The sequence below is a fragment of the Cotesia glomerata genome, linkage group LG8, assembly GCF_020080835.1.
Source record: "Cotesia glomerata isolate CgM1 linkage group LG8, MPM_Cglom_v2.3, whole genome shotgun sequence".
Classification (NCBI taxonomy): Eukaryota; Metazoa; Arthropoda; class Insecta; order Hymenoptera; family Braconidae; genus Cotesia; species Cotesia glomerata.
This window is the reverse complement of record NC_058165.1, coordinates 16,682,513-16,700,653: the sequence shown is the minus strand read 5'-3', so window position 1 is coordinate 16,700,653 and position 18,141 is coordinate 16,682,513. Positions and strand designations below refer to the sequence as shown.

The following is an 18,141-nucleotide window of genomic DNA, read 5'->3' as shown; positions in this document are numbered from 1 at the left end:
TCACACACAAACACCTAATGGAACGACAACCACCCCCAAGATGTCATTTTTGTCAAACGGAGCAAGCTTCAGTAAACCACTGGTTGATACAATGCACAGGCCTGGAGAATCAAAGAAGAACATCAAAGATTTCCACATCACTAGAAGAATGCCTGAGCAATATTAAAGAATTCCTAAAAGTAAAAAGATTCCTAGAAATTACCAAACTAATAAAAGTCATTTAACATATTCGATACTAGCAATGTAAAAATATATATCTATATGTAATAATGTAAGGCGGTCACTAATGACTAAATGGTTGAAGTGACCTTAAGGAAGTACGAGCACCAAGATAACTTTCGATAAAAGGCTTGATTTGTTTTTTAATATGAAGTTTAAATATGTCTAAACAAATTCCGAAAATTTGAAAGAGATTGCCCGATTATTTAAATAAATAATTAACTTCAAAGTTGAGCAATTTAACATTGGTCTTATGGGGTAACCTCCAAACATTGATACATTTCTGTATTTTTCTCGTAAAACTGTCGGTCAATATTTTTAAAAAACTTATGGATGAAAGTAAATATATTAGTGATAAATTTAATTCAAAAAAATTGACACTTGCCCGACTAATTAAAGTGTATTAATTAAAAGAAAAATAAATGCCGCCATTAGCCAATGTTAAATGTATATCTATATATTGAGAAAAATCATATGGCTACTGCTCTCCCCTTACCGCGCTAAAGTCGATACCTATCCCCCACCCCGCCTAGCGCTCATACTTCCTTAAGTATTAATAAAAAAAAAAAAAAAAAAAAAAAAAAAGTATACACCACTCGGACAGAGAGATTGAGAGCCCTGAACTGCGTGCTCGGCTTCGCCTCGGGCATCATGGCGCACAGTGAAGGAATCTAAAACTTTCTGCCCATGTAGTGTAACATACTATCTAAATGATAACAAAGCATAATCTTAAAAAATTAGCTTTTTCTAATAGTAATTTTTATAATTTATCATTATTTTCCGATATGCTATGATATGAAATTGAAGATAAAAATATTTTCCAATATTTAAAGGTAATTAATTAGTCGAAAAAAGTCTTATATTTAACGTCGAAATTAATTTTTATTTCGACTTTCGATATTTTGTTTTGAAATTTCATTTAAAGCGTACCAAATGCACATACTAATTCCTAGACCTTTCGCACATTGGTTTGTCTTTGGATTGTCATGCCACTCACAAATCAGTTGACCTTCAGTTCGTTGATAGCCCCGGTTGCTTAAACTTTTTATTTTCAAATCATTTCCAATTAATCGTTTCAATTGTTTTTTCTTTTCAGTAGTTTCAACAAAAATCAGTTTCGCGATTTTCAAATATGCTCTTAAAGATTTTCTCTGCAAATGTTTTGAATATGAGCCTCGATCTAAAGGAATCCCATACTTATTATAATGCTCGGCCGCCAGAACTTGAATTTTTTTTGGCCATTGTAAATAATTATCAGATTCTTCGTAGACAAAATGCTTATCAACGGGCGTGCCGTTAAGACTGAGTGATAAGCTAACAATGTAACACTCTTTCAAACATAAAGTTTCATAACGATCGACGTAACAGTTAAAGTCGACAAATACTGTTGAGTCTTTGAAATTTTGTTTACTTTTTTTAGACATTCTATAATGACTTGTGACAAATGACATGAATTTCGTATCTAATAGTAATTAAAGAAATTAAAAAAAAAAATTAGGACGACGGTTAACCCTACACGGAAAGAAAATTGTACGAAAAATTACAATGCAAACATCGTAATTTTTAGTATAGGACATTGCAGTGCCGGGCCAGAACTCAAACATCGTAATTTATACGATGCAACATCGTAAATTTCTATCACTCAAATTAAAAAAAAGTTTAGGTCACCGAAAAAATAATTCTGTAACATTCAGGAATCGAACCCGGTGTCCTCTCTGCCTTAAGTCCAAGGTTTATCCCCTCACGCTATCGGAGGGAATATTTAAAGTTTCTGTTCAGTCACATAATAAGACCCTCGATACAGTAGTTGGTCATCTTTCGGTGGTGGCGTCGCAAACTACTAGACTCTGTCTCTCTTTTATTAAAACATATAGTATGCGTCCTTATTCACTTGCTCTTACGGAAAAAAAATTTACTAAATAACATCGTAATTTTCAATAATTCAAATTGTATTCTGTAGACGGCAGCATCGTAAAAATGGAGATATTGACCCTAGTAGAAATGAAATCAAGTTTTTAGCCAGTAACTGGCCAGTTTTACTAGACTTAAACCAGTAACTGGCCAGTGTAATATCCAGTTTCTGTCTAGTAACTGGCCAGTTTTACTAGAGATCTAACAAAACATTATGGCGGCTTTAGTGAAACTGTCAGTTTCGAATTCTGAGGTTATTAGGCGTTATTAAAATTGTCAAATAAATTCAAAATAATGTTTAATAAACGATATGATATAAAAAAGTTTCATTTATGTGTACATTATAAAATAGATAACATCATTAGTCTGATAGACTAATAATAAATCTAACAATAGAATAAGAAAATAATTATTTTGAATTGGAGATTTGTTTTTAATGCCCACAGTCGCAATTTATATATTGTGTCATTTTTTTTCACTGTATCCATTTTGAAATATATGCTGAAAATTATTTCCACGTTAATAAACACTAATTTTGATTGATTTATACTGTTTTTTAATAATAATAATTACAATAATGATGCGTACAGGTTAACAAAAAAAATAAACAAACATACACACACTAGTAAAGATACACTGTCGGTGTAACTAATGTTTATGACTTAGTTGTAGGTGGCGCGATTTCAAGTTTTTACTCGATATCACTGGCCAGTTACTGGTTTATATCCAGTGAAAACTCGATTATTTCTACTAGGGGAAAGTCTAGTCCTGGATTACGATGTTACTATAGTAATTTTTCATAGGATTTTTTTTCCGTGTAAAGGCCATCCCTGCAACTTCCCGCTCACTTTGTACTTAAGCGCTCAAAATTACACATTACGTTTTTGAGCTCTTCAAGCTCAACAATATAATTTTCGTGTAGTTTTGAGCTTTCAAACCGCAATAACTTTTGAATGAATGAACCGATTTTCACGCGGTTGGCGGCATTTGACGCAGTTTTTTAAATTCTATGATACGTTTTTAAACGCAAATTGATAAGACCGGAAGTTTCGGTGTAATTCGAAAAAAAACACTTTTTTTCGATTTCTTTCGTCAACGATAACTCACGAACGAATCAACCGATTTTGACCAGATTGGTGGCGATCGACGTGGTTTTTTTTATGTTAAGAGCTGATTAGTTTTTGGAATTGATCGGTCCATCCGTTTGAAAGTTATTCAAAAAATTAGGAAAACGGTTGACCCTGAAGGCCATCCCTGCAACTTCCCGCTCATTTCGTACCTAAGCGCTTCAAATTTCATTTATGATGTCTTTGAGCTCTTCGAGCTCAAAAATACATTTCATGTGTTATTTTGAGCTCTCCGAGCTCAAAGAGATAGTTTTCCTATGCTTTTTTTGGAATTTCCTATTCAAAAATCTTATCAAAGTTCGATAAAACACGATTTTTAAAATTTTCAAACTGCTATAACTTTTGAATGAATTAACCGATTTGCACGCGATTAGCGGCAATCAATATAGTTTTTTGAGCTCTATAAATAATTCTAAACAAAAAAATTGATCTGATGAAAAATTTCAGAGTTATTACAAAAAAACTTTTTTCAATTTTTTCGACGATATCTCACGAACGCATCAACCGATTCTGGCGCTTTTGGTGGAGATCGATGCGGGTTTTCACGGTTAAGAGCTGAATAGTTTTTGAGGTCGATCGGTTCAGCCAATTCGGAGATATTTAAAACAAAATGAAAAAAAACAACTTTTTTTTTCACTTTTTTTGCAATTTCTCGAAATCTACTGGTCCACATCGGTTCCAACTTACAGGAAATCTAAGTTTGGCGAAGACCTTTCGAATGACACCAACTGCGATCAAATCGGTCGAGCCATTCAAAAGTTATAAGAGGTTTACATACATACATACATACATACACACACACACACACACACACACACACACACACACACACACACACACACACACACACACACACACACACAGACGTACGGACATCATCGTAAAAATAGTCAGGGAAGCTTCTTAGGGCTTCAAAACGTCGAGATCTGTTGAAACCTCGATTTTCGAAAAACGGGGTAAAAACAATAACTTCCCGATTTCTGAAAATTTTTATTTTTCTTAGCGGGAAGTTAAAAAAAAATGTTAGAAAAAAAGTAGAAGTTAGAAAAAAATTTTTTCTCGAATCAACAATTAATAATTCTTGAAATGAAATAAAATTATTCTTTATTGAAGAGAATCGTTTTTGAATAAAGAATTCACTTGTATCGATCGATGATAATATAGTCTTGAACCAAGTAAAAATGTTATCGATCGGAGTGATTAGATCTCACACTCCAAGAAACATGAAATCAAGACAAGAATTTCTTGATATAAGACAACTAGTTCTCTTTAAAATAATTTCCTGGGAGCAAGAATATTTTTCTTGAATGAAGATATTTCTTTTTTATCAGTCTAATAATGTATTTTATCAATAGAAGAAATGTTAATTCCTTATATATACTCTAATAAAATATTTCTACAAGCGAGAGGGTGTAGCCACCTCGCGGCGAAACCAAGAACTAACTTCTAATAATAATAATAAATGTACCAAATAATTTTATATCAACAAAACAAGCTTCAAGAAGTCCATAAAATAATTTTGATCGATTCTAAGTATTTTATTTAATGTAAAAAAATAAATAAAACATTTCATTTCATAAATTACGGTCCATAATGTATAAAATTAAGTACCTGGAGCAGTGCATACAATTGAATAAAAAAACCCGGGCAATTTATTAAATTACCATGATCATTATTATTATCAAAACAGGGAAATGAACAATGAACAACTCGAGAAGACAAACAGTGTGACTACGATACTTCCCCCGGGAGTTATGGAACTCATGAATGATTTAACACCATCAAACGTGTTTCATGTTACACATGAGAGCACCAAACCGGAGGAAGTATCAGTTGAAAAGAACTGACAAGAAAACTGTTTTGTGCTTTTTTCTGTATGAATTTATTGGTGGATCCGTGTTGGATCCTGGACCCCTTTTGACGCTGCAAAGAGATCGTATAACTTTGACGACGGAGCTCGTTAAGGAGTGTCATTATCTTAAATGAGAATATACTGATAACATTATACAGAGGCGACAAGTAGATATAGATATAGATAGAGTGGATTGGATGTAGATAGGAGAAGAGAAGAAAACTCTGATCGAGATAGAGTTAAATGTAATGAGACGTCTGATTTGATAATTCTCTTTAATTTTGTTTCAGTGGGCACAGCAGCTTAATATTATCTACGAAATTGGGTACACGATATCTTTAATTGCGCTTATTCTGTCACTAGGGATTCTCACGTATTTTAGGTAAGCTTAACATTTATTAGTCACATTAAGGAAGTCCTTTCGCTCCAGTTGAGTCACAATAACTGTAGTAGTCAATATTCGATAAATTAAAATAAAAAAAAACCCATAAAAATTCCTACAATTAAAAAATAAATAGTATATGAGGCATTAATCGTTGAAATTTTGAACATTAAAAAAAAATTGTTAAATACAAAAATTAATTTGATTCTTGTAAATCAGCTGTTAGTAACCTGTCTGCGATTTGGCAACGCTATATATCGGTTGTTTACATTTTCATTTGCATAATATAACCTTAACCATGTTTAATTTTTTGCAGTCAGTGTAAATAAATAAATTAATAAAAAATGTTTAGTCATAAAACCATAACATTCTAATGTCTCATGGCAAGAATGCTAGTATTTTTTAATTATTGTTTTACTTTTCAATAATGAAATATGAAAATTTGTTAACAATAAATTAATTAATAAGTATGTATGAAAAACATAAGCGCGTTAAAGTTTAGTTTGAATTTATTGAATGGTCTGAAGCTCGCGCACAGTAAAAAAATTTTCGTAAAATTTAACATAAAATTTTGTGTAGATGATTTTTTTTACACAAAATTTATGTTAATTCTACACATACTGTTTGTATTGATAAAATCAACATAATTCTGTGTTAAAAGTAACACAAAAATATGTTAAGACTTTCATCGGCTGATTCTCGGATTTCTACACACTTAAATGTTATCCATAACACAAATAAAGTGTTGATTTTAACATTTTCTTTGTGTTACTCAGATCAGCTGTCAAATTTGTGAGTTTTATTAATAATTTAAATATATATTTAAATAGATTTTAATTTCTGAACAAAAAATAAATTGTTTCCCATAAATACAAAGTTAAAGAACTCAATAAAGTATTCAAAATTTTTAAATAGTGAATAATTAATTTTAACCAATAGTTTCTTTTTTACTACAAGTCAGTGGCAATAGATGATTATAGGATTAATGATGTATTGATTTCTAATTATTAATTATTAATAAACTCGTTAATTATATATTAATGGAAAATAATTTTTTTTTCACGCTGCATTTAAGTATTTCACGTAATGACACAAATCAAAATCCACCAAATTAAAATGACGTTGAGGCTATCACATTCACATGTCTAAATATCTTGTGTGGCATACGTGACTATGCTCGTACTCCCGAGATCCCGCGCAAAATAAAGCGGAGCGACGTCATAATTTAACATATCTTTGTGTAAATTCAACATATTATTTGTGTTACTATAGAAAACATTAACACAGCCTTTATATTGAATTGACATTTAAAAAGTGTTATTTATACTACTAACCGACTGGGAGTATTCTTTAACATAAATTTTGTGTTGGTTGGCCAGTAACATTAAAAAAGTGTAGTTTTACTTTGAATTAACACTTGAGTGTGTTAAAAAATGGATGGATTGATCAATACAAACAGTTTGTGTAGAATTAACATAAATTTTATGTAAAAAAATCATCTACACAAAATTTTATGTTAAATTTTACGAAAATTTTTTTACTGTGCGCGCTACACAACGTTGCCAAATGTTTTGACGCCATTTAAATGTAGGTTACTCAAAAATTTTCTGTGATAATTTTAATTTTTCCATAAATTCCACGGCAACCTATATATTTTATTGCAAAAAATCAAACCTGAATATTTCGAAAACCTTATTTTGAGTTTTTTTTTACCCCATCTAATCGGTGGTTAATGCCATAATTCGAGAAAGTTGTTAAGGTCTGACTTTCTCGTAAGACTCGAAAAAAATACTAACATTTTTAGAAATTTTTTTTTTTTAATTTGCACGGTGAAGAATAAATTAAACTTCACTAGTAGATAAATAAGGACTTTAACTATTAGATAAAACTTAATTTTATGCATAATCTAATATTTTTTATTCAAAATTGATGGCGAAAGGACCTCCTTAATCATTAAATCTACATAAAAGAAAAAATCTTGATTCACAAAAATATTTATTTATTTTTTTAAAACAAACCCAATAGCTTAAGCTATTAACCGGGCTAATAGTCACAATAGTTGAATCTTTTATTTGAGAAACTCCATAAGTCATATTTTTTTCGATATCGGGTTTATTGCATTTTTCGGTCCTTTGAATTTCTCCTGACTTATACCAGCACCAAAAAATATTAAATTCGTGTTCAAGACCTAACAAATCGGTTGATATAAATCTCGTTTAGTTGAGAAATCCCATAAGTCGGTGACTTACGGAGTTTTTTAAATAAACCTTCAATTTCAAAATTCCAAAAATTATTTTCTTTGTTTTTTTTTTTTTTTTTTTTTTTTTTTTCAAAAAAACTTTTTCTGAGAAGAAAAATTCAGTTCAATGCAAAATACTTAAATTTTAATAATTTTTGCAGTATGGGTTTAAAAAATTAAATTAAATTATTGTTTTATTGTTTGATGTAATTTCACTGGCTTCAATTTTAAAATAATTGATTATTAAATAATTAGAAACTAAACTTGAATTTTAATGAGTTTTACAATATTCACTTGATGAATTAAAATTAAAAATATGTTGTTTTATTGTTGACTCTGATTTAATTGATTTAAATTTTAAAATTAATGATAACCTAATAAAAATATATTATATTTACCGTTAAATACTTTGATTTCAATAATGTTTGCAATTTCATTTTTATAAGTTAGATTGTGATAAATTAAAATGTTGTTTTATTGTTGACTCTCAATTCACTAATTTGAAATTAAAAATAGATGATTTTTAATAATTTTCGTTAATTTTGGTTCCAATACATATTTTGTACTTTATTTTATAAATATGATAAATAATTGGCGGATAAAAATTAATGATTTTATTGCTATTATATTCATTTTGGTGAGAAACCCCATAAGTCAATCAACTTCAAATCATTATTATGAATAGTAGTAATTAACAATTAAATTTTTTCATGCTCGAATATTTTTTCAGGCTACTAACATTATTATTATTCATTATTGGTTCATGATGTTAATGCAAACTTAACCGAAAAAAATGTTTTTTGCTTCTCCGGAAAAATTTAGTATTTTTTACTTATGGGGTTTCTCAAATAAACGATTCAGTTAGTATATAGAAAATTTATAATGTATAACAAGATGACTTATAAATAGTACAGTAATTTAAAAGTTTAGTTGCTAAATGAATAGAATATTAACGTGTTAGCAATTGCAACCCAAGAAAATAATAGTAATTAATAAAAATAAAAAGAAAAAAATAATAATAATTATAACAATTGCACATTAATTAATTAACGCCATTTAGTTACTAATTTGCCAAGTGATGCTGTCACACATTACAATATTAAAAAAGATTCACAATTTCTTGAGCACAAGAAATTATTTTTTTCTATGCATAAATTTGAACTGTTTGTCATTTTCAAAGATCCTTTTTTAAATGTTCTAAAATTTGAAGTCCAAAATCAATTGGTAAAAAATTTCTAGGGGTCGCTTAAGACTTTTAATTTGAAATTTATATAATTCTACACTAAAAATTCATAATTTAACAAGAATCGTCAGGAAACTTGCTAGGAATTAGCTGAAATTTACTTACTTGTTACTTAATTCAATTTTTAAGAGACACGGAGGTGTCAAGAGCCAACTGCAAGAATTTTAAGGCAACGCCGTCTGTCGAAAGCGTCAGAGAACTAATTTTTTGTCCAAAATGGAAGAATTGAACAATTTTTAACTGTATCAATATTCTTACAATCTTTTACTAATTTTTTGTCGGTCCCAACGATTTTTTAAGCTTTTATTCTAGAATATCAGTTAGTATAAATAAGTAGTTGATTGAAATTAATTCAAATTACTTATTAAAGTTGTCTAGAAAGATTTATCCAAAAAAATTATTAAAAAATTGAATGTAAGCCCTGATTGAACAAAATGATTAATTAATTTTTTATAATCATTTTAATGCTATCAAATCATGTAAATAATTTTAAATAATATCTCCCCTTGTGGGAATAATTCTCTGAAAAAACTCTTGAAAAGTCTTTACAACTCTGAGTAAGACTTTTCGAAAGTCTTAACATCCCTAACTAAGTAAAAAAATTTTTAATAAGTCTTCAAAACTCTGCAAGACTCGTTAAAAGTCAAATGTTCCCTGCAATTTGGGACTTTCTCGAAGAGTTATTAGGCGTTGATTAAATTTATTCAGTTTTACAGGATAAGAAGAGAATTTTTTTTTTCAAAGAATTTACTAACTGGAATTGGAGAAATTGAAAATAAAACTATAGAAAAGAATTAATGCATCTTTTGTGAAAATATTTTTTTTAACTAATATTTTCATCACGAAAATACTTCGATGCGCATCAAATCACTTATAGTTGAGCAAGTCAAAACATTAATACCAAATAAAGTGCACTTGCTGTTGGAAACATATTCTACTCAAAGAGTAAATCCAATCGGTATTTAATTTGGAGTTCAAATATTTAAGTTAGCTTTGTATATAGGTAGGAAAGAATTTTCTAACCACACGCCATCTGATAGAATTAATTGATACTAAACATATTTTAGTCCACAAATTTATAGTTGAAATTTGTGAGTTTTCTTAGTTTCTACACGGAGAAAAATTTATAGGAACCTTTCCAAAGATTATGGGAATGGTTCCTATAATAAAATGATCATTATAAGTATCAATCCTATGCTCATTATGGGAATCATACCCATATTTTATTGGAAACGTTCCTATACAATAATGGAATAGCTTCAATATATTATGGTTATGGTTCCTATATTGTATGTACGTCATCACTATAATATGATAGGAATGGTTCTCATGATATTATAGGAATGGATCCTATACTATTATAGGAATGGTTCCTATAATATTATGGGAATGACGCACATAATAATAGAAAAATGTTTATTTTCATAGTAATGACGCAACCACTTAAAAAATATAAAGTAATTATTACATATTTTTTTGCTAAAAATTTTTTTTTTTGTAAATGAAAATTGATCTTCCACTAGAGTGAAAAAATTTCTTTTTCACAATTTTTATTCACGTGTGTACTTAATCTTAAATTGTTTATTCCAATTCAGTTATTATTGTGTTAAATAATATTGAAAAATATTGTAGCAATTCTAAAGTTTCTCTAATAAAACGGACATTTTCTTACTAATTCAGTTAAAAATAATTAATTCTATATCTCAGTATTCAATATTGAAGGGCCAGTTTTTCAACCCAGGGTTTAATTATTTTTATCATTGTGAATATTTTATTTATTTATTTTTTTATTTATTTATTTATTTACTTCTGGTAAAACATTCTATAGAGGTGCAAGAAGCACCTATGCATAAACACCAGAAAAATATAATACATTTATAAAAATTAATACATAATATTAAATTAACTAAGTAAGTATATATCTATATATATTATATGTAGATAGGCATATTCACTATTATAAAATACTTAAACCCCGGGTTGAAAAATTGGCTCTGATTTAAATTTTCAACGACACAGAAACTTTATCGTTTTTCTATAGATTAGAAAAGTGATTCTTATACTGTTGTGTGAAAAAATATTACTTCAATATTATAGGCATCACTATAATATTATGAGAATGGTTCCCATAATATTATAGGAATGGTTCCTATAATATTATAGAAACTATTCCTATATATTATGGGAATCATGCCGATATTACAGCTATAATTATAGGTATCGTTCCTATAATTATAGGAACCATTCCCATAATTATAGTAACATTTCCCAAAAATTATGGGTACAATTCCCATAATTTAAGTAATCGCTCCTCAAATGATATAGGAAAACATTTCATTAAAATTACAGAAATGATTTCCATATTTTTCTCTCCGTGTAATATATATATCTTATAGGCATTCGACGCGTAAAATCATTTTGTTTAATAAGGGAGGAAAAACTCTCAATTTTTTGCTTTTTAAGTCGTGCAATTTATAGTAAAATATTTTTAGAACATCAATAATTATTATAAATGTCTACTGGAGTACTAATTAATACAAAAAATTCAAATAAATTGTGTCATTGTCTGCAACGATGCTAAAAAATTATTTTCATAAATTTTTCATAAAAAATTTTTGAGCTATCCTAACATTTTTTTAAAAAAGTTTCTCTGTCCTTTTTAAATATTTCTAAAATTTATTACCAACAATTTTTTCTTAAAATTGATCATTTTTATTTTCAGATCATTAAGATGCGCGCGAATAACAATCCACATGAATCTCTTCGCTTCGTTTGCTGTAAACAACCTACTTTGGCTAATATGGTATGCTTTTATTGTGACAAATACCGAGCTTATCCACGCAAATGGCGTAAGTGTCCCATTACTTCGACAATTTTTTTATAAAATATATTTCTTCTTAAGTTTTTAAATTATTCTATAAAATTAAAAAAAAAAATGATATTTTTACTTTAGATATCTTGTCGCCTACTGCACATAATTCTCCACTACTTTCTGCTAACGAATTACTCGTGGATGTTGTGCGAAGGGTTCTACCTCCACACCATTCTTGTCAGTGCGTTTTCAAACGAGCATAAATTGGTTAAATGCTTGATGTCTATTGGCTGGCCAGTTCCCGCGATCGTTGTACTTATTTATGCTTCGTTAAGATTTACATCTAGTGATGCGGCTGACAGTATGAAGTAAACTTTCTTTTTATAGTAATTATAGTTATAATTAATTTTTAAGTTAATTCAAAATTACAATGTCCAAAATTGGACAAATTTATTGTCAAAAATTTAATACCAACTTTTTTAATTTTCAAATCCTGGGTTAAATACTAAATATATGAAAAGATCATAAGATATCCTTTTTTGTAGAAAATTTAATTTTCTAACAAGAAAGGTCCTTATCAATTTCCACTGTCTCTTATTATTTATCCAGAATTTTAATAATATTTTTAGTTTAAATCACGGAAATTCAAAAATCCAAAAGAATTCTAGGGGCATTCCATAGTAACTGGTGAGACATTTGACTCCATCGATTATAAGCTATAATTATGTGACTGAAACTCATACTATAGTCAAATTTATCTTATAATATAGAAGAATAACTAATTAACAACATCCCTTTGTCAAAAACCTCCATTACTTTTTAAGTTTCTCGTAATTATCATTTAACTGAGTGTGACTGGAGGGATTAAGAAAAATCCTTCTCTCTTACCGCGGTATACTTAAAGTCCAATTTCAGTTCGACCACTAAACTTTTAAAAAATGATTCCATCTCAATACAAAATTTATCCTACAAACATTCAATATTATGAAGAATTAGACTGATTACCTACGTAGAAACAATTAAAAAAATTTTTTTTATTGGGACTGGTGGGACAAGTACAAAATGTCGACATGAAGTTGTTTATTAAAAAGAATTTTATATTATTTCAACCTTAGAAACATTATTGTTTATATATTTAACTATAAATTATTTAGGATAATTAAAAAAAAACTAATTAAAAAACACAAATAAAGGATTTAGCATGCTGACAACACGATCTTGATAAACTTAGGTGTTAATTAATAACGAACATAAAAAAATTTGTTCTTAAAAATATAATAATAAATATGTTAGTTAATAACAAACATAAAATGAATTTGTTCTTAAAACTATTGAAACACCATTTTACCCGGGTACAAGTTACACAGTAAAAAAATTTTCGTAAAATTTAACATAAAATTTTGTGTAGATGATTTTTTTACACAAAATTTATGTTAATTCTACACATACTGTTTGTATTGATGAAATCAACATAATTCTGTGTTAAAAGTAACACAAAAATATGTTAAAACTTTCATTGGCTGATTCTCGGATTTCTACACACTTAAATGTTATCCATAACACAAATAAAGTGTTGATTGTAACTTTTTCTTTGTGTTACTCAGATCAGCTGTCAAATATGTGAGTTTTACTAATAATTTAAATATATATATATTTTGTGATTAAAAAAAATACATGAGCAATTGAAAATAATAAATTAAAGGAAAAATGCACATGTAAGAAATCAAAAAAACTGTAAGTTTATTTTCTAATAATTTATTAATTTCAATTATTTATTTTTTGTCTAATTCAAAAAATAAATGAAAATTAAGTTAGCCGACATCTGAAAATTTTTACAATTTTTTTAATGAAAAATTATTACAAAAATTAAAAAAAAATTTCACTTGTAGAAAATTTGAAGAATTATTCGTGTAATTTTTTTTAAGTATTTTTAACTTGTAAATAATTTGTCAAAAAATCAACATGTCTGCTAGATTCATAATCATAAAATTTATAATTTTTCTTATTTTATTTATTTCCTCATAATTTAAAATTTATTCTGTCTTCTAGATTCACACTAGAAAGGACATTAACCTTGTAATGAATTTTAAGGTTACAGTTCTGTTATCGGATGTTTTAATCCGAACAAAAACAGTTTCACTGTAAAAAAGTCGCGCCAAGTCCACGTTCATAAGACTATTAGGAAAAAAAAATTTTTTTTTTCTTTACAAAAAGATACAAAATAAAAAAATAAAAAAATCCGAGTAACCGATATGATTGTTTATGGTTTTCGCAAATTAAAAAAAATTTTATTGTAAATTTAAAAATTAAAAAAAAAATTTTAGAACGTATTTAGTGTGCGCGGTTGCAAAATATTTTACTTTTAATGAAATTCGTAAAATCTATTTACTAGGACTTTAATAAAATTAAAATACACAATGACGCACACCAAGTAATGTTCTAAAATTTTTTAATTTTTAAATTTACAATAAAATTTTTTTAATTTGCGAAACCATAAACAATCATATCGGTTACTCGGATTTTTATTTTTTTATTTTGTATCTTTTGGTAAAAAAAAAAATTTTTTTCCTAATAGTCTTATGAACGTGGACTTGGCGCGACTTTTTTACAGTGAAACTGTTTTTGTTCGGATTTTAGTATTTTTTGTAATTATAATGAAAATTTACAATTGATAACAACTTAAATCTCGTGTTGACTGCATTTTTTACTGCAAACTATCCCCTTGAAGCTACAGTTTATGTAGATGTAATTCCAGTGCACCCTGGCGGCCATAGATGCAAGCTATGAATCACTTTTTACTGTAGTTGCGTGTCTATAGGAAGGATGACTACAATTTTTATTTTATCTAGTCTGTGGCGCTGATATTCCCCATCGAAAAAAAGTCAGGATCGAAATTTCTGGGCTTACTATAGTTTGTGCTGATAAAATTTAATAATTTTAAGTGAATTAAGTGTTATAATTGATTATAATTAATTAATATCAGTAAAATAAAGTATAAATTACTTTTATAATATATCATTTTGGAAAAAGGAGAACCATATAATTAAATAAAATTTTGCAACCTCGAAATACCGTTCTGCTTACAGTAAACACAGTCGGTAGTCTGGCGCTCCGTTTACAACGGGATTTTTGAACGGACCTTGGCGCCAGATTCTACCGAATCTGTGGATATAAATTACCCTTTATTTACTTAGTTTTTAATTGCTATACACTACAATTGTATATTTATTAGCTGCATTTAAGTATTTTACGTAATGACACAAATCAAAATCCACCAAATTAAAATGACGTTGAGGCTATCACATTTACATGTCTATCTTGTGTGGCATACGTGACTATATATGAAGAATTCTTTAACATAAATTTTGTGTTGGTTGGCCAGTAACATTAAAAAAGTGTAGTTTTACTTTGAATTAACACTTGAGTGTGTTAAAAAATGGATGGATTGATCAATACAAACCGTTTGTGTAGAATTAACATAAATTTTATGTAAAAAAAACATCTACACAAAATTTTATATTAAATTTTACGAAAATTTTTTTACTGTGTAGTACGGCTGAAAAGTTACTAGAAGAGAAAAATCGATTTTCTTATTGATTAAAAAAAATTTTCTTTACAAATTAGTAAAATATAGACTTTTCATAATAAATTAGGACTAAATTAGAATGAATTAGAGAAATTTTTTAATTTTAGTCATTTTTCCATTTCGCATAGAATGCCCCTCGATCAATTTTAGAAAATATAAAATCAAATTTAAGAAAATAACTGTAATAAAAAATTCTGAGCATGTTTGATATGCTCTAATTACTTAAGTTCACGTTAAGTATAAATAATGATTCGGATCCGAATTTTGATCCTTACACGTTTCCTTTAATAAAATTGAATAGGGTGTTTTTTTGCAAACAGAAGAAACCGAAGAAAGGATAAGAAAAAAAACCTCTCTGACGTTTTATTTCCGTATTTTATCATTTTTTCAGCGGAATCTAAATGAGGATAAAAAGAGAATGAAAGTAATCATCTTATCTTACCGGAGTTTCATTACTGAAATGGGAGATACTAAGTGAAGCGTAAAGAATAAGACCACCAGTGGAAATTGAGTCGGATTGAATGTGTGTTCATGTCTAAATCTAGTTATATTATTCTTGGCAAAAATAATTGGACTTTGTTTAAATGTGAGTGCCGGACAAATTTTATAAGGATGTAATAAATTACGGACATCAACTTTTTTAATTAAAACTCAAATTTTTCTTGGTCTTGTCTTATCTGCTTTAATTATAATTATTATTGTTATTACAGCCGCAATTATTTTTTTTTGACCTTTATTTTCTTAATATTGATGTTCAAACTTTAAGATTGATAACTTTAAAATTAGTAAGAATAATTTACTAGAGATTTTAAATTTTTTGATAATCAAAAAAAAATTATATAAATTATAAACATTTAATGATTAATTTATTAAATAAAATTTATTGAAAATTAATAAATGTTCAATGTGAAAAATAGAACTATTTATAATTTCTCAATACTAGTTTTATGCAAAAACAAAAAATCGTTTTTAAATATTCAAAATTATTAACAAAAAATTGGAACTTTGATATACTCTGGTAAGATTTTTTAACCAGCGAGAAAAAATCGCCACCTAGCGGCGAAGACAAGAACTGAGTATCCTAATCGCGTTATTTACAAACCTTCACTATAATAATATTCTAGATTGAATCTATATTATTAAAAGAATAAGAAAAATTTTGTTTCCAAGATAATTATATAATAAAATCGGTTTTTTTTAGTGAAATTCAGTGTCATTGCAAAGTTCTTGACTTAAATTTGTACCTTTTCGAGGATTTATTTAATTCTCACCGATAGTCAATTTATTATGATAAGTATTTAGGCATAATTAAGAAATGACCTTGTATCTTTTGAACTATTGACATTCTTAAAGATATAAGCTCACCTCGACATTACACTCATCGAGACCTTTCATTTAAGTACCTACATCAATTTTTCATATACTATGCATTAGACGCATAGATATTATAATTAATTATTAATTAAAGTAACGTCGCTTTATGTGTTAGAGAGAGAGCGTCCGTATCCAGTAAAGTATGTGGCAAACAAAGAAACAACTAACTGTATGACTAACTAGCTACTATAGCTAACGCAGTCACACACATTTACTTACACATTCACACGTGCAAGCGTCTTCGTTTGGAACGCACTTGACTGGACACTGGTGCTCTCTCTTTAACGCATAAAAGGACATTATTTTAATTAATAATCAATTATCTATGCGCCTGATTAAAAAATAGCTAAGGACTTTTCGTCTCAAAATTATTTTTTTTATCAGATGTTATAATGGCGTCCGTTACTTCTGGGACACTCTGTATTTTATATTATATATATATATATATATATATCAAAATGCATGTGGGTACTCAAATGAAAGCTCTTGATAAGTGTTACATTGTAATGAGCTTATATCTTTAAATACATCAATAGTTAAGAAAGTACAGGGCATTTTAACAAATATCTTGTGAACTATTGACATTTTTTAAGATATAAGCTCACCCTGACATTACACTAATTGAGACCTTTCATTTGAGTACCCACATTAATTTTTCATATATTTATATATATTATATATATGAATATATGAAAAATATATCAAAATGCATGTGGGTACTCAAATGAAAGCTTTTAATGAGTGTAACATCAGGATGAGCTTACATCTTCAAAAATATCAATAGTTAAAAAATTACCTTGTATCTTGTGAAATATTGACATTTTTAAAGATATAAACTCATCTCGATATTATACCCATCAAGAACTTTCATTTGAGTCTCCACATCAGTTTTTCATATATTTTATATATTTATATTTATGAATATATAAAAAATATATCAAAAATGCATGTGGGTACTCAAATGAAAGCTCTTGATGAGTGTAACATCGGGATGAGCTTATATCTTTAAAATATATATTATATAAATGTATATATGAAAAATATATCAAAAATGCATGTGGGTACTCAAATTAAAGCTCTTGATGAGTGTAACATCGGGATGAGTTTATATCTTTAAAAACGTTAATATTTAAGAAAGTACAGTCCAATTGAACCACAGTCATTTAATAAAGCAAAATTGTAATTTTTTATAATTTACAAGTCACTGCAGTGACCGCAGTGACCGCAAGGTTGTTAGTTTATATTATTTTTCATTAGAAATTTAACGAAATAAAATAATTTAATAAAAAAAATTGACTTGAATGGAAGTGAAAGGAAGAAATAGAACAAAACTAGAACTGTAACTAGCCGTACAATGAAGAAGCAATAAAAATCAATTAATAAAAATTTTCCATCT

At 27.9% G+C, this 18,141-nt stretch overlaps 1 protein-coding gene across 3 annotated transcripts in view; it reads left to right on the top strand.

Moving 5' to 3' along the window:
• The window catches only part of LOC123270511 (calcitonin gene-related peptide type 1 receptor-like), a 280,947-nt gene that overhangs the window by 241,136 nt on the left and 21,670 nt on the right, over positions 1-18,141 (top strand). For all 3 annotated transcript variants that reach the window (XM_044736600.1, XM_044736601.1, XM_044736602.1), the window contains 3 exons: positions 5,400-5,491; positions 11,696-11,822; positions 11,927-12,153. In XM_044736600.1, coding sequence (XP_044592535.1) covers positions 5,400-5,491; positions 11,696-11,822; positions 11,927-12,153 — 446 coding nt within the window. The remainder of the gene's footprint in view (positions 1-5,399; positions 5,492-11,695; positions 11,823-11,926; positions 12,154-18,141) is intronic.